Source organism: Cyphomyrmex costatus, unplaced genomic scaffold, assembly GCF_001594065.2.
Source record: "Cyphomyrmex costatus isolate MS0001 unplaced genomic scaffold, Ccosl1.0 scaffold506, whole genome shotgun sequence".
NCBI lineage: Eukaryota > Metazoa > Arthropoda > Insecta > Hymenoptera > Formicidae > Cyphomyrmex > Cyphomyrmex costatus.
Window position 1 is genome coordinate 174224 of NW_017279319.1, and position 22767 is coordinate 196990.

Consider the following 22767-nt stretch of genomic DNA (forward strand, 5'->3'; position numbering starts at 1 on the left):
GGGGGGGGGGGGGGGGGGAGGCATGGGGTAGTTTGACGATTTCGGTATCGGGCGGAAAGCATGGGGTTCACGTCGATTTTTTTCAGGGGGTGGGTTAGGGAGAATACGGGTTCTCGTATCTCATTGCTCTTCCGAATCCAAGGCATGCCCAGAGATATACCTAAATACTGTAACTTAAAGTAAACACCATTACCAACCAAAAACCAAAGTAAAAAAAAAAAGTGCGTCGCTGATGATCGTTCGTTCAGTCTCTCGTTATCGTTCGATCATGATTCGATAATACAAGTATATAATATAATAATATGCATCAACATTTTTATACGCGCAATTATTCTATTCTACACGCATCTTAATCTTTACAGGACGATAAACCCACTATAGAGACGCTAAACAGCATCTGGAAGTTTTTATTTGGGAGCAATATAAATACAATAAAATAATAAATTATGACAGATTTCATTCAGGAAAAAAACTGAAAGATTTTAAAAATATTCGTCCTCTAAAGATCGAAGCAAATTCTTTCTGAAATTATATTCCAATCGGAATCGATGATCGACAGAGAAAAGAGAGGCCCTGATTCGACGATCGAGCATCGACGACGCGCTTCGTTTCGTATAAACCAACGAGAGAACGCTACACCGAAAGCACCGCACGAGGCAACGACTAGCTAAAGAACAACTGGACGACGAGATATGCGGTCTGTCGCGCATCCGGGATATATGCGACGACCCGCGGACACAAAAAAAAGAACTGGCATACAGGTGGTATAACAAGGGACAACAAAGTTGACGGTAGGGAAAAGGGAACACAGTGAGGACGGGGAATGAAAAGAAGAAGAGAAGAAGCGACGACGACTACGACAGTGTTGGACAATGACGAGATGACGGGTAAGAAATAGCGAGGGGAGGCGATTGAGGGAATTGGAGGACGTCCGTCCGGATCGCGACACCGAGAAGCGTGTCGCGTCTTCCGAGGAAGAGGAAGCCGGTTTACCTTGAGGGCGACGATTTCCGCGTAGCCGAGCGTCCCGCCGCGGAGCGTCGTCACCGACCTCTTTAACCCCAATCCCTGTGCATTGACCCGTAGGCGAGAAAAAAGGCAAGGTTTATTTATTTGCTCTCGTACTGCGACGTCGTGTTGCCATTGGCTGTTGGCGGTCGACGGGCGAGCGAACGCGTAACAGATTTTTTGCGTGAAATTCATTTTCACGACTGATGGAGTCCGCGTGCGGGAAAGAAGCACAACGCAAGAGATCGACGCGATTACTTTTTTTTTCCTAGGTCTCATCTGACTAAGACAATGGCTGTATTCAGCAGAAAAAATAACTTTACACCCTTGGTCCGATATTTTTAATGTGTTGTATACGACAAAGTTTTTCAAATCCTTTGATTAACTGTGAGACAAAGAGGTTCTTCAATCTCTCTGTCCTACAAGCAGTGAACAGGCTTGAAAAGCCTTGTCGTATAAAATATTTTACAGAAGTCCAATGTACTAGATTTATTTATTAACAAATCGTTTATTATTGATTTTATAACAAATACTCTTACAAAAATTTAACACTGAACGATAGTAATTAATTATTTTTAGTATTCAAAGCATTGTATAATTGTTATAAGATTTAAGAACACTGTACAACACTGTTCTTAATAATTTAATTTTATAATAATTGCCGACGTATAAATTTAACACCGGTAGGTAGTGATTAATTATTTTGAGTTTTAAAAATACATACATTAGTGTGCTTTTAATACTCAAAATAAGTAATCACCATTTTCTAGCGTTAAATTTCTGTAGGCAACTGTTATAAGATTCTTTAACGTGATTAATTCATACTAAGGGCATAACAAATATAAAGAATTTTACAACAGTTGTAAAGCTCTGCTGAACGCAACCAATCACACCAGTTCCGCGCTGCCGCTACATTTTGACGGATGGCGCGACGGAACGATCGTTCGTTTTCCGCTGTTCGTCGTTTCGTTCGAACGTGCAGAACGTCGTGAACAAGTTTCACGACAACAAATCGCACGCAACAGTTGACGAGATTTTTTTCCAGACAATTATTTTTACTCTGCCGTTATTTATTGATGACAAATGACAAATGTTTACTGTGTGATGAAAATTATTTCCTTCCTTTGTACAATAAATACAGAGAAAATAAAATATCACTTTCGATTAATTTTGTTCATAGAACTTCTAAAAACATATATATGTATGATCGTAAAAATAAAAATAAGTATCGTTTTCTAATATCTGAAACCTGTATCTGTTTAGTATATTTCGGAATCAATTTTGTCTTAATAGAAAAATACATATATACCATGACTGCCAAAAATTTCCGGTAAGTAATTTTAATTACTCAAATTTTGAATTGCTCAAATAAAGAATCATATTAACTTATAATTTAAACCGAGAAAAAATTGACGAAAAAATTATCGTAAAATGAAATGTTGGCCGGAAACTTTTGACAACCACTGTATTAGTAATCTTTATAGCGTAAATTTCATTTAGCCGTCGATCGTCTTTGTGCTTCATCGCACGTGGACTCCGTGCGTGATATGCTCGTCGTCGTGCGGTAACGCATCGATCGATACTCGGACGCGCTTGTTGCATGTTGGATCGAGAGGACGCAGGACCTCGGTGATTTCGCCCTGGACACGAGCGTATGCATATGCATGTGCACGGACAAATGCATCGTGCATGCATCGTCGTTCTCGAATGAAATCGCTCGAACATCGCTTGACTTCCAGGACGAAACTGGCTAGGTCCTCGAACCCGACAACGACAGGAGAAACAGTACCTCCCCTCGTCGTGTGACACTTCGTAAAAGAAATCGCGCGCGATCGACGACGCGCGTAAGTGCGCTCGAGCGGAATGAAGAAGCCTCGACACTTTAAAAAAGCGACGGGTTAAATAAAACGTCAGATCCTTTATATAGGATTGCTGCGCGAAATGATGTTTCGGATGCTTTGACGATTTTACAAATCTCATTTTCGCGCGAGAAATTTAATTACCACCATGTATATAAACGCGGTGGCGAATTAGGCCACCGTGTGGAGCTTCGGATATATGATTTCCCGGAGGATTCGTATATAAAAGTCCTCGTTCTACTTCTACGGATCGCTCCAAAGCAGAGCTCCCCTGCGCATGACACTAATTTCTTCGGTTCGATTCATTTCTGGATATTTCTGAAATTCTTCGGGCTGAAATCACGAAATCCGTGTAATTTATTCGATTAATCGTCGGTCCTTTGACGCTTCACGGCGACGCGATCGAGAAGGCGTTAATAACGTTCCCGCTCGAGTGCACTTTTACCACGTAAAATAGGATTTGCAGCTTTACGCGCGATGAAAATATCGTTTTACTTCTTCTGCCTGCACACCCTTCCGCCGTCCCTTCAGGATTTATCCCGTATTCTTCTCGTCTCTTTCTCTCTTCGCCTTGTGAGTCGGCCACGCCGGCTGTGGTACACACGTTCCGTGGTACACACCGGGGCTTTACGAGATTGCGCTCTGAAGGATGACGACGGAGGGCTGCAGGGCGAGAAATGAGAGAGCGCGGCACGCATTTTCGCATTACGACTGCGCCGGCGGATATTGCTTTACTCTGCACCAGATAGCGTAGCTTAGATACCTTTACTGCGGACAAGACGTCGAATCCGGGGCTGCCCAGCTCGCCCTTCTGCCCTTTGTCGCCGGGTCGACCCTGCGAACAAAAGAGACGCTGTGTATTACGTAGAGTAATAACGATGATACAATAGACAGAGAATGAACAGGCTTTTTTCAGAATGAATGTTCTCTCTGTTATAACACAACTGTGTAGCGATTAAATATATCTCGGCAGCTCTTGCCGCGTATTATTTCGAATTTGTCAGCTATCTAACACTCGCAGAGAAAATTGGGTTTTCAAGAGTTCTTTTTTACATGCAATTTTTTTTACAATATTTTATGAGAATTTTATCATCTCTGTTTGATCTGTTAAATATCATCTCTTTCCGATATTAGAACGATATGCCGCAGGATTTCGTTTTCACATCAACTTTGCGTGTTAAATCACTATGAAGACACTTCCGACTTTCAGCTTTAATTAAGAATTCTGGCGCATTCGTTCCGTGTCAGAAATATCTGATAGCGTAGAATTCAAAATGTCTGTATGAAGATTCTGCAGATTCTACTATTAATTAAATGAGACTGCCTTTCAAATAATTTTCTAAAATCGACGAAGATATTTTAAATGTGAGATTTCGCGCATTTAAATCTCGCCAATTATTCTTCATAATGACACATATAATTAGTCCTTAACTATTTTATCTTTAAAGATATAATTACTTATATTGTATTAATGCCAATTGAACAAATATAAGTGCTCGCTACAATTCATGCCAATAAAATTAGTAAACATTTGTCTCTCTTCGTAACAAATAAGAAAATAAAATTATTAGACAAATTAGAGAAGGCAAGATTTTATTCTGAAAAAATACTAAATTTTAATAAATACTGATTTGAATAGTTCTAAATAAGTATTTACTAAATGTCAATATTTATTTCATACAAAAACCATTAATTTGATTTAATTATAATTTTTTACTGAATACATATTTATTGTAAGTAAATGTTTACTTACAATTAGTACTATTCAAAGAAATATGTATTAAAATTTAATAATTTTTTCCAATGTAGACAAATTTAAAAATCAAACTGCATATTTTTTATACGATATAAAATACTGCGATAGGATCAAATTTAATCTACAGTTGTTCTAGTGACGATATCCGATCAGAAGTTCGAACCAAAATCCGATAAAAAAATCAACCATTCCTATTTTACTGCATGCAGTTTATTCAGATCCACTTCTACGTATCTATACGATATCGATGCGCGAGAACAATATTATCGCGTGGCGCGTATCCTTCACGACGTATCTTGATGAAGAGAACGCGGAGAGCTGCATAAAATGTCCAACTTCGTAAATCTGCAGACACACGAGGGCGATTCGGATTATGCGATCCAGTGAGGGTTAAAATCGCGATTTAATATTACGTCCGGGTCAGTGTAGATAGCGCGGTTGTAAATTTCCAAGAAGATAAACCTGTGTGTTTGCACGCCGGGGATCTTGCCTCTCCGTGAGTAGTGAGTAGAGAGTAAACTGCGTGATCCCGAGGCAAATTGCGGAGTCACTGCTACCGTCGCTTGTAACCCCCGCTACGACTATTTGCACGAAATCCGATATAAACTGGATTCGTTATTCGAATCTCGGAATACCCTTAGTACGGTTCGGCACTGAGTATTGGTCGTCAGTGACTATGTACATACTCGTTTGCCACACTCGTTTAAAAAGAAAACGATGGCCGGGCAAAGAGAGGAACGCGAGGAAGGAGCCGATCGTGCGGGTCCTTTCTTCCCGGCCATCGACAGAACAAACAACTAGCGATATTTGCAATGCACTTATTGCTCTCCCTTCCTCCCTCTTTCTCTCTCTTTTTCAATCGCGCACGTACTCGTTTTCCTCCTCTCGGACACATTTCCTCGCTATCTATTTGCTCTGTCGTTTGTACCTTACCGCCACCGAGATCCAGTCACGTCAGTGTTCTACCATACAATACTACGTCCTCTCATGTATATTTCTCTCCCTAGTCTATCAGGTACCCGAGAGCGTATAGAGTATTCCAAAATCATCGTCCGTGAATTCCTCGTAACGGATCGTTCTCTAATGAAAATTTTGTTGGACAAATAATGGCCGTACGCAAGCGAGGGGTTGAATTTTCGCAGGGAAAGACAATTAATTTGGGGGATTGTTTCAGTTTGATTGTGCAAGGCCGAAAGTAATCGACGCGCTCAGATATCGAAGATAAATTTATTTAAAAATACGTATATAGACGTATTATTCCAATATCTAACTTTGACTGGAATTGACTTTTCTTATTTAGTTGACGTATTCATATATATAAGCGGTATCCTGTTGTAATTTTAATTGTATATATTGTTAAAACAATTAAATTATTAAAATCAGTTTTATGTACGATGAAACGTTAAACGCTCATAAAACTCATTGCTCAATCTGCGTTTTTTCTATGTAGATTTTACTAAAAAAATCTGCGGATTATTTTTATCCAACAAAAGTATTTTCAGATCTATATCGAGCAAAAAATTTTAGATCTTTCAACAAAATTATTCTTTTTGATGTAAGAAAGTTTACTGAAGGTCTTGGAAAGCTGATGGCTTTAAAATATACAATAAATATTTTAATAAAATTTGTGTAAAGAGATAAATTTTTGCTCCTCCCCTTAATTGAAATTTTGAGTACGCTTATTATGTACGCTTATTAGCATATAGTATTTCGGTGGCTGCGTGCCACAAATTATAACAATATTCAAAAATTAAGTCCACTCGAGATCAAATAAGAAGATATATTTTCTCATCTGATCGCACGTATCGCGAAAAATATTGATTAGCGTGTCATCAACCTTCTTAATTAATCACGTACCGTCTGTAATTAAGGGAAATAGCAGTAATTCCGTGACATCCTGGGTAACATCAAACGTATACGCGAAACACCGCCGGGCACATGTGTGTACACCAATAGACAGAGACTGTTCTCTACAGTAAGGCAAACTAGGTGGCCACAAAGGGCCACCGACGCGCATACAAGGGCCTGTCATGCGAAAAGACTTTGCGTGTCACGAGGACCTTGCATAACCGAGAGTCACGCATATACAAGAGGATGCATGTACGGGGATATAATACAAGGACCTCGTCGTGTAACCAGCACGAGCCTCGTGCAACCATCTCGCGTATGCCAGGACGAGTTATCGAAGCGAACGCGCGGGCTATGGAACTTCTATATCCTAATCTGTGAATTTACGTATTCCGTTAGACGATGGTTCTCGCATCTTATCTACCTCTCGCGAGTACCTGTACAGGTCCGACTTTGTTGAAAGCGACAACTACAAAAGCGCAATGACGTGCGCATATAGTCGGTTTGCGTGTGCAAGTCAGTCGGACAGATACATAATAAGACTGCGAAATAAGGAATGCGGAATAATCAATCCCGTCGCTCCGATATTCGCGTGCTTACTTTCTCGGAGGAGACATGTTGCCATTATCTATGTATAGACTGTTATACATTTATGAATGACAAGCGAAATGGCGGCGACAAGAAACGACCTTCTGCGTGTCGCGACTTTGTATGCTCGTATATCCGCTTAAACGCGAAAAGAAGGTGATAGCAGACTAGTTAATGAATAGGTTCAAACGATGAATCGGATTGGAGTTAAAAGATCGCATCTCGGAGAAAATACAACGATCGAGCGCAGCCAAGTAACTGCTTTCCGACGAACAGCGAAGTTAATAGAGTAAGTGAGTGCAAGTGAGCGAGCAAATCTTCAATTTAAAATCCGATTCATCTTCCAATCCTATTCGACCACTGCTGCACACTGCAACCGCGACCAAGAATATGGAATTGTCTTAATAAATCACGACAACTCTGACTACGGAGAGTGGATATATGTTCAAAAAATACAATGTAAACTTCTTTAATACTCGATTTTAATAAACTATTTTTGCATGCAAAAACTAAGTACCTTGTTTATTAATTGTATAATAATGATATTATATTATGTAACGTCGCTTTTGTCAATTTTTTAATAACAAAGCTTTTTTCGGTGTATAAATATATTCATGGATAAGTGAATTAAAGTGATTTTCTTTTTCATTTTTAATATTATTTTATCGTTAAAAAAGTTAGCTGTAGCCAAAAAAAAAGTCGACACCTGCATGGAAAATACGATTTTGATAAAGTATCTGAAAATTTAACTAGAGATGCATATCTGAAAATAATTTTGTTGGACTATTATAATAATTATGTAGACGCTCGAGCTGGTTGCTAGAATATAAAAGTTTTATGCATTGCTCATCACGCTTGAGTTTCCTACATAATTATTTTAATGGCTCAACAAAATTATTTTTAAATCTGTGTATGTATCTAGATAAATTTTTAAATATTTCAGCACAATTTTCTTTTTCTATAAACTTATAGATTAATGTTGCAACTTTAATATACTTAATATTTATTACCAATACGCTATGCATTATAACTCTTAAACTATAAAAGAAATATTTTGTGGAGAGGACGGTTTTATTCGAATAACTGAAAATTTAGATATAGATTTGAAAATAATTTCGTTGAACCACAAAAGAAATAATTACATAGAGCATTCAAACTGGTTACTAAAGTGTCAAAACACTTTGCAACATTGTTCATCAAGCTCATCACGTTTGAATTTTCTTACGTAATTATTTTAATGGTTCAACAAAACTATTTTCGAATCTGTATCTATTTAATTATATCCAGAACTATATATAACTAAATTTTTTAATCCTCCAAAATCGTTCTTACCGTTTAACCAATTTTCACACTATCAACAATAAGATGATAATTTTCTCAATTATTCGTATTCATATAAATATCGGTGAAAATATCTATACATCAGATTTTCGTAATGTTTCATTTGATTTTAAAGTTCGATATATATGTTTCCATTTACACTTTGCCTGCATTTAATCCGTGTCTGTCAAAAACCATGTTCGATAGCGAGATGTGATATGCCGAAAGTTTCACCCATATATATGATTGATCATCCTACATTTTTGCAGCTAATTCGATCAACATACGTCAGCTGTTGCAAACAAAAGGGTTGAGAAGAAGTGTCAGAACAAAATAAATTCGGAGTGATTGGTACCTAAACGGATTCGTGCATTTATAGTGATTCGAATACCGATCGAATTGTGTCTCGAAATATATCAAGACTAAATATCTTGCTCCAATTTCTACCGAACTACGAAATAGACTAGAAAAGTTTCATCCTTTTAGGAACAGCTGCTTCTGACGGAAACTCGATATCAAAATTTTCTCTCTCTCTCTCTCTCTCTCTCTTTCGTGTCATTATCTTTACGCTCGTCATTTTGAACGGTTGATTTCGTTGCTTTCTTGGTCGTCGGTTTTTCAGATGAGCGATGTCTCATTCTTTCCGTAATAGAATGTGACTATAAAAAATATATGTATATATGCATACAATTTTAATAAAAAATATTAGGTACTTATATTTTTTCACTCATCTAGAATTTTTTTACCTGCATTGTTATTAGTTATCAGCATTAGATATAAATTTGAAGGATTTTTGAAACAAATGATGATTTACACAAAATACGATAATAAATCTTTAAATTGAAACTTTAAATAATGGTTAATAAGGTGCCTAATATTTTTAGCCAAGGCTGTATCTATATAAAATATTTAAACTAGATCAATTAGAAAGACAGAAAGAGAAGCACACGATTTAAATAAATTATCAATCTTATATTTGAGACAATAGGACAAGCAGACGCTCCTAAAATATCTTAAATGACCTCGTTTCAAACCTGTGCAATTAGGACAGAAAATTTAGATAAGACATATCTAATTTTATATCGTGTCGATTAAAATATGTATGAACAATCGGCCAATATCGACAGTTTAGTCAAGCAAAAAATTTTAAAGATATTTCGTATATTTAATTACAAATTGATTATTTCATAATGCGTTTGTTTTGGTGTCGATCAACTTTATAAAAAATAAAATGTTAAAAGATTTCATAAATCTATACAACTTAGGAATACCTGTACGTATAAATAAAAAAAAGAAATTATGAGTTATTTATTACAATATGACACCTCGCGTAAACATAAATTTTGGTAAAACAGGTTTCTCGCCACACAAAATATATTATGATTAAAACTCTCTCACGCCCATAACCATTATTCCGTTAAATAATGTTATTCTCAGAACGTTAAGCGTTGCAAAATAAAATATTGCCTCTCGCGTTTTTACGAAGCAATTAATCTCGCACGCTTGTAACGCCACGACGAAATTAAAATGTAAATTATGCGGTGAACTTACCGGATCACCTTTGGGCCCGTCCAAGCCGATGGGTCCCTGAAAGAACACCGCCAGTGAGTGCCAGTCGTCGCTCACGCGTCCGTAACGACGAACGAAGAAAAGTGAAAAATTGCGTGCGGGCTGAGCGAGCCCTTGAAAATCTCATTCCTTGTGTATGTAACATGTAATAAATACGGGCGAGCGCGACAAACCAGAACTGTGATGAGTCGTTATGCTTCCAGGCGCGACAAAAGTGCATTCGCATGATCCTCTCTGATGTGACATTGCGTACATTTGCGACGACCGAGGAAGCGCTGTTAATAGAAATTTTATTCGGCACACGATGAATGTTTAATTTTGCGCAGCTTCGACTCTGATGGAGCAACTTTCATATTTGATGCCGAGTTATATCTCGAAATTGGTGTTTCACCATTGCGCCAATTTATACTGAATTTCTTTCGATACCGTTTGCCACCGTAATTAATCAGACTCGGTAGATAAACGTCAGTTATTTTACGTTTCGTATCTAATTTACATATTTTTCATTACATACAAGTTAAATAAGAACAAACGCGCAATACTCTCTATTTTCAATTGATCGAGTTTTACAAATCGCGTATGCAACGTCGTGAAAGATAAATTTTTCCAGTAATAAAATTTTATTTTTTCATACAAATTTTATGTAAACAACCTTTTCACATACTACTTGAAATATTCATTTTTTATTGATAAACCGATCGCGAGTTTTCATGCGAATGAAAGCGCTGATAGGTGGCTCGTTCAAGATTGTCAGCAATTAAAATGAGAAGTGATATTCACAACGAGTGAAGAATGCAATTAACCCGTTTCCTCGATGCGTATAACAGTTGCACCTTCAGTCGTCAAAGCGACGCGCGATACAATATTGAAGGTGAGGATGCCAGAGTCCGATTTCGCGTTTCGATCGTTCGTGTATATGAATCGCGCACTGACATATGATACAAAAAAAAAAGAGAATAAAAAATCTAGATGGATAGCTTGTATCGAGAGCCGGAAGAGGATCCAGATCGAGAGACAGCTCGCGGATAAAGAAGCAGGTCAAACGAGCAAAAATCGCATGTCAGCGGCTATATGATACGCATTAATGGTACTTAATGGCTGTTATGTTCGATGCACACAGTGTGGTGAGAGTCAGTGGTGTTTAAAAAAACGTGACAGCGAGAAAAGAGACAGAAAGAATGACAGAGATACGAATGCAAATGTAAGGATATGAGACAGACAGACAGACAGACAGACGTTACACAGACATAGAGAGAAGCGAGAAGGAGTGTGTTGGAGAAAGAAAATAAAAAATAATATACCGGAAAACCGTTCTTGCCCGGCGTCCCGGCCACACCCTGTAAGAAGGGGTATAAAAAATTAAAAACTCGTTTACACGAGGAGGCAGGAGGGGGGAGGGGGAGAGATTTACTCAGGGTACTCTCTCGCGCGCATGCAAAAGCGATTATTTCGCGGACCGGCCGATCGTGCCCGCGATATTATCGGCTCCGGTCGCGTATACATATATATATATATATATGTGTGTACGATCGCGGCTGTAAGGACCCGTATATACTACCGCTCACCGATAATTATTCCGGCCAATTAGATATTCCACGGGCGTATAAGCACGCGCGCACGCACACGAGTGTGCCGGTCCATTCCCTCCCAGTTCACCCGGTGTTCCGCCAATCCGATCTTTGATTACGCGACGATGCGCTTGCTCGATCGGCAATCGCGAGGGAAATCCGATCGCGCGGTTTCTGGAACACCCACGGTGCTGCGCCGCAGCCGGAGAGAGAGAACCTGCTTCGTCGCGACGGGCACAAAATTTCAAAGTCGATGATTAAAGTTCGACAGATAACGATCCGATTTTAAAGCCATTATTTCGTATAATTTAATGCGGTTAACATATGTCGGGGAATAAAAAAATTAATGTGAGATTCAATAATAAATCAAATTTAAAGGGAGAATAATAGCCATCGAGTTTTATATTAAGATCGAGAATGTAAATAAATTGTACGTACGTATAATTATTTATATGTACGTATGTACAGTTTGAAACTAATTAATTACGTCTTGACATAATGTAAGTTGGTATCGCGCGCGAGTGAGATTAATTTGTTTCTCCGCTAACAACGTCATATTGTAACTTCGCGTTTTAAGCGCCGAGTCATCCGACATCAATATTTCTTTGTAAGATGCAGCTAACAGAAAAGTATCAATTAAATATGAAAAAGCTCTCTTCGCGACCGGTATGGACGAGCTTCATTTTTGATCCGGCGAATTACGCGACAAAGTTTTCGATCATGTTGAATTGAAGACACGCCCCGCAGAAGTAATCTAATAAACTCCTACTTTCTTATATAGAAGGAAGAAAAAATTAATTTCTCCCAAAGAAAAATGGAGTTTACAACTCGAGTACACCATGATTAATACACGGTAGTACTCAGCTCGTTTTTTAAACTTTACGATTCAGACCATCTCCGCGGGAGTGTCTTTAATTCTCTTCACTGGGCACGCAAGTCTCGCGAAAGCGCGTACTGCTTACATTAGTCACCACTCGATGTATTCAAGTTCAGAAAAGGGAAACAGGGGATATCATTAATTACTATTTCATGCATGGAGCTGCACTCCCTAATAAACACACTCGCACACATACAACTGCACGTGTTTAGTGCACTAATAAATTCGAGGGTTATTCATATATATATACGTGTATATGGCATGCCCAGCGCGGTATTGAAGCATCGGCAAGAAGGTACTCACCGGCGCACCGGGCTCCCCGGGATCGCCCTTCTTCCCTTTCTTGCCCCTCTTTCCGGGTGGACCCGGCTCACCGGGTGGACCTGAAACACGAACAATGAAACTATGAAGTCGTATATATATATATATATATATATATACCTGAAATGCTTGCGATTCTCTCTTAGCAATAGAAGTGCAGTTTCGGTTGCCGAGCAAGAAAAATATGTACTAGGGATAGCTATTTCAACTTGTCTTACAACTCTTACGTTAAAGAACTGAGCTTGTTTAACTCTTTAAACAAGTCGGTTCTTCGATCTGAGCGAACTATCTACCTCGCGCGTTTCACGCTTCAGAGTGTACGGAGTGCACCAAAATTTCTCGACACTCGAAACTTCAATTATTCGCTAGCTACATTCTAAATCTGCACGTTTGCAGTTCCAAATGTTCGATTGTTAGGTAAGAGCGTGTATCGTTTTATAAAATTCTCAAGTTGTATCCGTTCGTCGGTTTTACAAAAATGAAACGTTTTTCGGTGATGTTGTCCTCTTTTAGTGATTCTGGCGCAACATTGAAGTTTACGACAAAGAACCTTTACCCCGTGACAAATCGCTTAGAACGTAAAATACCACGTAACGGCCATTCTACCATATGGCCCAAATATTATATTACTGCTAACGAAATATTACCATTGCGATGAAAATGAGTTTTCAGGATTGAGGATAAACTTCAGTAATAACCATATAATCCCGACACTATTCAATATCGTGTTCATAGATATTTAGAGATATAAATTCAAAACAATAGAACATGAAAAGAGTTTACTGAAAAATATAAAATTTTACTGGTTACAGATATAATTTTGTTGAAAATTCTGGTTGCTAGAATATCAAAATATTTCGGTACCACTGCTACTCCAACATAATCATTTTGATAGTCCAACAAAATTATTTTCAGATCTGTATCCAATTAAACTTTCAAATGTTTCAGTAAAATCGTTCTTTCCGTGTTACTATTGCTGTATATAGATCGTATATACCTAACTATTAATATCGCTATTTACTTATACATATAACTGATCCGTTCAACTTTATGTACTCATTTCTGATCCTATTTCGAGCAGTTACCTCAAACGTTTCAATCTTCGACATTAAGTAGTTTCGTAATCATACGTAGCTCGCGACGTTCGGACAAATCTATCATTATCCTAACTTCATTCCTACGGTTGCGTGATGAAAGAGCATCCGGTAACGGCGGACCACCCCGTAGTGCGCGAATGTCAGCGGGATGAAGTGAATCGGTGAAAAGACCGACAGATTTGACACGTAATGAAATTACATCGTCGTTCCCGTCCGTTGGAGGATTTCCGAAAATCGAGGGAACGAATGCACGGCATGCAGGCGAAAATCTGATCGACCAGCTTGACGACATGAAACGTAACGGGACTAATTCTTTTATTTGACATTTGATTTTTTTTTTATTTTATTTGACATGACTTCGGCAGTGAGCGTTACACCCGTATGTGTATGTATTTCCCTTTCGGCTTCATTACTTGGAAAAACGAAAATCCGAGAGCTCACCCCGTTTCGAGCGCAACGAATGGGAATATACTGTACAACGCTATATATTCCAACACTCGTGGTTAAACAATATCATTCTAAAAAAAGATCGTATCTACACGCTTTCCTACCAAAAAGCATAGAGCACCTTTAATAAATTGCCGCAGCTTGCGGCAGTTCACGAATTCAACGACACAATTTTTTCACAATAAAAATAACACAACTAACGAAGCATTTATAGAAAAGATTTATTGCATCTCTTGATTTATAGGAACGCTGATTATGATTTACAACTCATTAAAAGTGCTTCGTATTTCTGACAGTAATTGCAAATCTTTTTAGCGACCAAATTAAAAATGATTATAAATGCAGCTGGACATGCATTTCCACGAACCGCTTTGCCTGAGGATGGGATGGATGCGCTGCAGCATGTCTCTCATCGTACGCGTTATTCTAATTTCCGGCAGGGACTTGCCTGACATTCAGGGTCGGGAAACCCTCTCTCTATCCGTCTCTCTCTCTCTCTCCCTCTCACGGAGAACAATTCGATCGTGATTTATTCCCGGGGCTGCTGGCTGCTTGGACAAGGGCGCGAGCAGTTCTCCTTTTATTTTCCATTTATCGCCACCGGCAAACATCGCGCAGGGGGGGATGACGTCATATCCTCCGGAGAGGGAAGCCACGAACTGAAGCCGCCCGCGGGGCTGAAGTGCATCACGTCGCAGTGGATAACTTTTGCCAGATTTTTTTACAATTGAAAAGCCTGAGGCAATAACGCGCGAAGCTGCGGGAGGAAAAAGTTGCGAGGAAAAAACGAAAGTTTCTTTTTTAGTAGAAGTGTTGGCAAACTTGCAAGTAAACGTCAGCTGACAACTTTTATTTACGTAGCCTACTTACGATTCATTTATACAGATTTTGCCCACGAATAAATCTCAAATTCGTGCTTGATTTTTCTTAAATAAAGGAAAACACAAGCATCCGAAATTCTAGATTAATTCAATACAATAAATACATGGAAAAGACAATTTTAATGAAATATTAAACAATTTAGCTAAATGCAGATCTGAATATACTTTTGTTAAACAATCTAAATAATTACATAGAATGTTCAAACTTGAGAAAATGTTACTTTTATTAATAACTTTTTGCAGCATTGATCACACTTAAAGGTTCCTAGGTAATTATTTTAATGATTCAACAAAATTATTTTCCATTTATAAGTTAAATTTTTAGATTCAACAAAATCGTTTTTTCCATGTAAAATTTCAAAATAGATGAACTATATAATAAATGAAATTTTAAGACAAAAGACCTATTGTTCAAAAGACTATATTTTAATAAAATTATAATTTAAAAAAGTTACTTAACTTTTAGAAGAATTTCTGGAAGAAAAATTTTTGTTATATATTTTTCTTTAATCATAATACGATTTTATTTAAAATCTCATACGAAAAAGTGACGTATTTATTGTAACGATATAAATATGAATAACTGAATAATTAATTTATCATAAAGCTAACCGATTACAAATTAATATTAATAAGAATTTTATTTAGCTGTCTATTAAACTGACCAAGTACGATTAGAGGAGTTACCACATAACTGGTTGTTTGACCGCGAAAATTCATCGAAATCCAAATCTCTGGACTGGTGGATATGAGCACACTCCATTTAATAGACACGAAACTGTCAGTACAATCACCCGTAGCGTTCCACAGCAATTCCGGATAATCCGCTCTGACGGTTACACCTCGGCCGTAATCCACGACGTGTGCAGAAGTAACGACGTACGTGCCGATCGCGCGTATTCCTTAGCGGCAGCTGCCGGACGCGTACATGGACGTCTCCGCATCTCGAAACAGCGCACCGGTTTGTATCTCGTATCTCTGAATAAAAAGTCAGAAAAGGCAGATGGCATAATCCCGCCACACGTCGAGAAGCACCACAGCCCTTTCGAGGATTACGCGGCGAAGAACGCGAAAGATGCGTTGCGGCTACTGGATATCCAACAGACAGCTCTATCAAAATTATATGTATGAGTGAGACGCCGGTGTGCCACTTTTAAACCCAGATACGGATTTACAGGAATATAAGCTCGTGAAAGACGTTATTAAATGAATTTATCAATGCAAACGAGTTATTTAAGTAATATCCAAATAATATTTGACATATTTTCTGTTTTTATTAAATAAATATTGTATACCGTTAAATTTATAACGACAAATCATACTTAATTTCAGTTATTTTTAATCATTTTTATATAGATCTAAGTTTTTTTACGTCTACAACTTCAACTCTGAGTTCTTCGTGGTCCCAGATAAACAACTCGTACTAAGCATTCATCATCAATACGAGTTGTTTATCTAAAATCACGAAGAACTCGGAGAGTTAAAGTTGTAGATAAAAAAAATACAAGATGATGGTCTACAGAAGTATTTATAGGACACGGAAAGACGGCTTTGCTAAAATATTTAAAAATATATAGATCTGAAAATTAGATCACAGATCTAAAAATAATTTTAACGAACTGTTAAAATAATTATGTAGAACTTTGTGTAGGACGTTCAAACTAGTTACGAGAATGTAAAACTTTTTGCAACTCATATATTTAGGTATAGTTCAACAAAATTATTTTTTTACTTCAGGAAAATTGTTCTTTCAGTGCAGTCACTATCTTGACAAATTCAGATATATTTCTTCTAAAAAGTAAAAAAGAAAATAACGCTTAAATTTGCGGATTTAAAGTAGATTTTAATTTAAAAAAAAAATCATATTTATCGCGTGTAATTTTTACTTCAATAAAATCGTTATTTTCGTGTAACTAATGAATGTACGAAACGATAAAAATATGTTGTTCTACTTTGAAAAATTGGCATGTCACTCTCGTCGAGCTCGGCGATTCGCTTTTTGCAACGTAACACGATATCCAGTTCCTGCGGCGGTACCGTACGTGATAAGAAACGCGCAAGTTCGGTAATGCTCCGGTATCGGGAAGAAGGAGCAGCGGCAGACACGAACGGGAAGAAGAAATCGACGACGGCGAAGCAACGATCGATCGATGTCGATCAGTATCGAGATAAAAAGAAAAGAGGAGACCCCCTCGCTCGTCTCGGTGCAACGCCTCTCACTATTCTCTCGACGCGCGGCAAGTTTTCACCACCCCGCGGTTCTCATCACACCGCGCAGATGACGGGTGCCGCCGCCTTACCACCCCGAATACTTGTACTTGTCGCGAATACCCGGGGTATAACGAGGAAAGTTTGCGCCGGCGGACATTGCCGATCGCGGCTCGGCAAGAAGCGACCAAAACGAACTTTGCGGGTCTCGCGACGCGGCCGTCATGTTGAGCGGATTGCGATATGTTCAGCAGATGAAAAGAAGCAGAATGACAGCTGTTGCAGGATTGAAGGAAAGTTTAAAATAAATTTTTGTAAAAAAAAACGGAATGACGTTCGCGGCGTTTTACAACCAATGAATTTTCATTTTACGAAGAGAAAATTCACCAATGTTAAATATCAAAGAAGCAATGGTAACCCCTTTGAGTTAAAAGAACATTTTGTTATTTTTTTTAACTGCCATGTATGTAAAACAATCCATTTTTGTGGTTAGTTTTAAAACAAACATCGTCTATGTTAACGTATACACTTAGTAAATAATAAACTAAAGAGTCAAATTGAATACATTTTATTAAGTTAAATTGTTTAACTTTATCTAATCATGATTAATCTTGGGTAGAATCACTGGATGATAAGAATAATTAAAAATAATTTTAATATGGGTATAATTTAATATTATAGCAATGAGTTATGTAGTCTGCACTGTTAAATTTATAATGTCAAATTATACCCATAATTTGAATTATTTTTAACCATTCCTACACGCTGTTACTCTTATTCAATACGTTAATTTAATTCAAATAATAGAGTCAAATAGTTTAAACCAAGTAATATATTAAATTGATTGAAATTTAATTTATTTATAGTTTAAAAGTGTATATTTTATTGTAGTACAAACATTGTTTATTAGTAACTAAGTAATTTACTTAATTTCAGAAATTAATTGATTAATTTTTTCAACGTGGTCTTCGAATTAAAATAATACATTTTAACACATTTAAGTAAGTTCAAGATAATAAGATGTTGTTTAGTTTAAAAATTAGTTTCAATTTAATCTTTTAATATTTAATAGTATGATGAAACCTCATATTTCATTAAAATTCAATTATTTATTAATTGCAATTTTTATAAGATATTTTATTATGAAAATATTTAATATTGAAAAAATTGGACTAATATATTGAGTATAACAAACAATGAGATACCTCTATTTTAAAGCCGTTTAAATAAATTGAATAAAATTCCATAAATAATTTAATTGTCATTTAAAAGAGAGAATAAAAAAGGGTATAAATATTTCAGAGTTTCTTTTTTAAAATATTGGAAGATTAAAATGAAATAAATTCGATTATAAAGAAAGAAATTGTCAGTTTTGAGACTATTTTTATTACACATTTTATTCTTATTTTCGTTAACGATTGCATTGATTATCAGTTATTCTATTTGTGTGCACACATCCTTAAAAGCAAAGTTGAATTGCAGTACATTTACAGAACATTTCCTGTTCCAATCGAGTCATAGAATGCGCCGTTTGTGCATTCCGCCCCAGGATAGTTCGCATACATACAATTCCAGCGACATAGCGGCCCAATTGCTCGGTAATTCGGCGTGTCTTCATCTTTTCGCCGTGGCGATTTGCACGAATGTACCGAATGAGAGTGCGAGATGAAGCGGAGCAAAGCGAGAAGCAAGAGAAGAGTGCGTGTTGCACCGAAGAGAACAGATAAAGAGGACAAAGAGAAAATCAAGAAACACGCGCGGGAAATAACCGCGTAGTCTAGACACGACTGAAATACTCCAGGACGACGATGTGTAACACACGGAATAGAGAGAAACTTCCATTTCTCGCTCCCGCGGGAAAACTCACGTCTCTCTTCTCGTTCTCGCATCCGATATTGTCAACCTTCCCTGAAATCTCTTGCGTGAATAAGAACGGGATTAACGCGACGTTTTGGCAAAGTTCCGATGTGCGAGAGAAGGAAACGATGGGGGGGAAAGACAAGAAGGAAGGAGCCGTGTATACAACGCGCGTTAACGACACACCGCGCGCTCGTTCCGCAAAATAGAGTCACGCGGCTGGAAAATGATCGCGGTGGCGGCGACGACGGTCGTAAAGGCTCGGTACACGTAGAAGCGTTTCCCCGACAGGCGTATTTTCCGCGGGATTTCCTCCTTTTCTATTAGGCGCCGCTGAGACGCACGTTGTGGCCTTTTCTCCGCGAGCGTTCGACGGGAAAAGAAATCGACCGAATTCCTCCACGGTCCACGGAGCAGCCGCGAGGACTGCTCAACCAGGCCGTGCATCGACTCTCTGACGCTGATTAGTTCCATTTTTTCTTCCCCTGTGTAATAACTAGGGCTATAATTCAGAAAAGAACGACGGACGGCTCGTTGGAATTGATTAATCATCGCCGTGCGCGATCAATCCTGAATATTCTTTGTTTCATCTATAATATGCAAACGCATAGTAATCAATATTGTCATTACCCTGTCAAAAAGGATTTCTATAATAAGAGACAAAAAATATTCTCGACGTAATTGATCTTTATACCGCAACTTTACTACACAGTATAAAAATAAAACGATATTAAAATTAAATCAACGCTTTTTATTCTTCCGCCCTGAATTATATAAATAAGATTGATTTATTGTCTCTAGATGAGAATAGTACATGTATAACTTAAGTTTATATATTTGTGTATGTTAGAATAAATCTTCATTTGATATATTAACATATAATGCTGGTGTGCCTTAGTATTTGATGAGAAACCAAAGTGTTTAATTACGGTACTATAAATTTAAGGACTTTTTATTAAAAAAAAAACTATGTGAAATTTTGTATCTCTATCATCGACTCTTTTAATTTCATTACAGATTTTAAGTTTAAGACTATATAAAAATCTAAAAAAATTTTTACATATTTGTGAAAGTGTTGACAAAGAATTTTTACTATTATAGACAAATTTTACTTGTAGAATTGTATTCTACTTACTATTTTTGTACAGGTTTCAATTTATCTATTAAAATTTGCAATCAAAATATTGATTTCAAAGCTCAACGAGTGACAACAAAGACCATTAAAAATGTGATAGAATTTTGTGAAATTTTTAGTTTTGATAAATTGTTGATACATGAGAAACTGCATATATGCTCTATATCAATATCGTGTTTGATGAAGAATAAATGACATAAATAAATCTATGCAAATATAATAAAAATACTGGCTTATGACAGTTTGTTTTCAGGTCATTTAGTGCTCCACGCGTGGCAATTCATCGATTGATAGGAGCACCAGACACAGTTTAGATAACGCGTAAAAAAAGCCAAACGGATTTATCGGCTCCAATTTCATCGAAAAAGCCAATACATTTCTGAATGTGACAGCTGTCCACGCAGTCAAAACTTTTGTGCAGCGCGAGATCGAAAAGCACTGCATCTCATTATACAGCTCTTTGAGCGAAAGAAAATATTTCGTAAAAATCTCAATGTGTCGAGTGACCTTTTTTGCCTTCCTTTAGTTACACCGTTAAATATAAAAAAAAAATGGTAACTCATTCTCTTGTTAAATAACATTTTATTATTTTTAACTTTAAAAGGTGTTAAAATATAAATCAATTCGTTTTAGTGTAAGTTTCAAAGTAAACATCGTCTATATTAATGTATGTACTTAGTATAGTAAATATTTACGTTAAATTTGAGTCTAATTGAATTTTCTTAAGTTAAATTGTTTAACTGAAGAAAATATATTAAATTAGATTCAAATTTAGTTTATTATTTAACTCTATTATATATATATATTTTATAACAATTAACAACATATAGAGTAAGAACAGTAGCGATCTGTAGAAGTAAAGAATTGAGTATAATTTGATATTATGAATTTAACAATGCACTGAAAAGAACTCGTTTATATATCCCCTGCAAACTTTCGGTTGCACTTCCGTAGAATTTATTTTCACGGAACGCGCCATGACGTTTATTCTCCTCCTTTTTCTCAAACTTTTCGCAAGCACGGTGCATCTCTGTCAGGGAACGGTCGTTACACGCGTACCGATGCGACTTTCGCGTAGCTCGTCTCTAAAACACTGACGGCTCGCGCATTTCCGAGGAGTTAATTGCCTTTGTCGGACGCGGGTTGTTAAAAAGCAATTACTCGCCGCGACCGTATTTGCGAACCGTGCCCGTCGGCCGGAGAGGGACTCCCGGGAGTGTATTTAGCGAAAGCCGGCGGAGAGCCGTCGATAGCCAAAGAAAATAATTACCCTTCCGCCGTCTGCATTTCTTGTGGAACGCACACGATCAAAATCAACATCGGTTCCCCTCGGCCTCACCTTTGCTTCGCTTTCATCCGCACGATCAAGCAATGCATTGTACTCCCGTCTCCGCGAAGGTGACTAAGCGAGAATTATCGATCTTTTCTATCGAATCAATTTGTTTTTACGCTCTCTGTAACATTTAAAATACGAATAAAGCGATATTTGACGCACAAGATGTATCACGAGCGGAATAAAACAAGCAATACTATTCAATAGATTCAGTTAAAAATTTCAAGCTATGTAAATATTTTTTCGGTTAGACTTGTATTAGATATATTGAATACATCTAACGCTTGTATTCCAAAAATCCATTACAACACATTTAAAAGCAAAATTTTTTTTTTTTTTTTTTTTTTTTAGATAAATATTATACACTTTTTATATCAATTTATAAAAAAATATTATCGTAACGTAAAATGGTTTTTTTACATCTACATAGCTATAACATAAAAAATGATTTTCAATTTAGTTTAATCACAGTATAAAAGCTTCATGTTTAAATTTCAAATTAAATTAGAGCGATAATTAAAGATGTAAATTTCACTCGGCCTAATTTGGTAAGCAAAATAGACCGATCGTTCTGTGCCAATTTTCAATAGTAGGAACAGGATATAAACTTTGTTGCACGGTATCGCACTCTCCCCTTCGATGCACTCTCGCAATTATATCGAGCCACCGCTGACAAGCTTTAATGCAACCAGCCAGCGAGTTAGTTTCCACTATCTGCCTTCGAACAGGAAATATCGTCTTCGTAATCGAGTAGCCCCTCGATTCCGCAACACACGGGGGTTTATCTCGACGATACACACAGGGACGAGAAGTTTCGACATTGATGTCGAGTTGCAAGACTCGACATCGGTGTGCCTGGTCGCGTCGCGACAACCGCATATATGCCAGATTTATACGCAATATTTCCGCCGCCTCTGTATTTTTTACTCCTTTTTTTTGTACGCCATGTGGAAGGAGCGCAAAAAAACGGAGTGCGGCGGTAGTAAAATCCATTACGTATCCCCGACCGCCTCTTTCGCTGCTATTGAAAAACAACGTTCTCTTTACGTGCGTTAATCAAATGCGGCGCGTGAATCTGCGCATAATTCGCGAAGC

The 22767-nt window shown here is 37.3% G+C and overlaps 1 protein-coding gene across 1 annotated transcript in view; it reads right to left on the reverse strand.

Moving 5' to 3' along the window:
• The window catches only part of LOC108778685 (collagen alpha chain CG42342), a 164347-nt gene that overhangs the window by 40441 nt on the left and 101139 nt on the right, over positions 1 to 22767 (reverse strand). Inside the window, exons 2-7 of the mRNA XM_018545924.1 lie at positions 12697 to 12776; positions 11250 to 11285; positions 9931 to 9966; positions 3624 to 3702; positions 2032 to 2084; positions 994 to 1068 (exon numbers count right to left, since the gene is read on the reverse strand). Coding sequence (XP_018401426.1) covers positions 994 to 1068; positions 2032 to 2084; positions 3624 to 3702; positions 9931 to 9966; positions 11250 to 11285; positions 12697 to 12776 — 359 coding nt within the window. The remainder of the gene's footprint in view (positions 1 to 993; positions 1069 to 2031; positions 2085 to 3623; positions 3703 to 9930; positions 9967 to 11249; positions 11286 to 12696; positions 12777 to 22767) is intronic.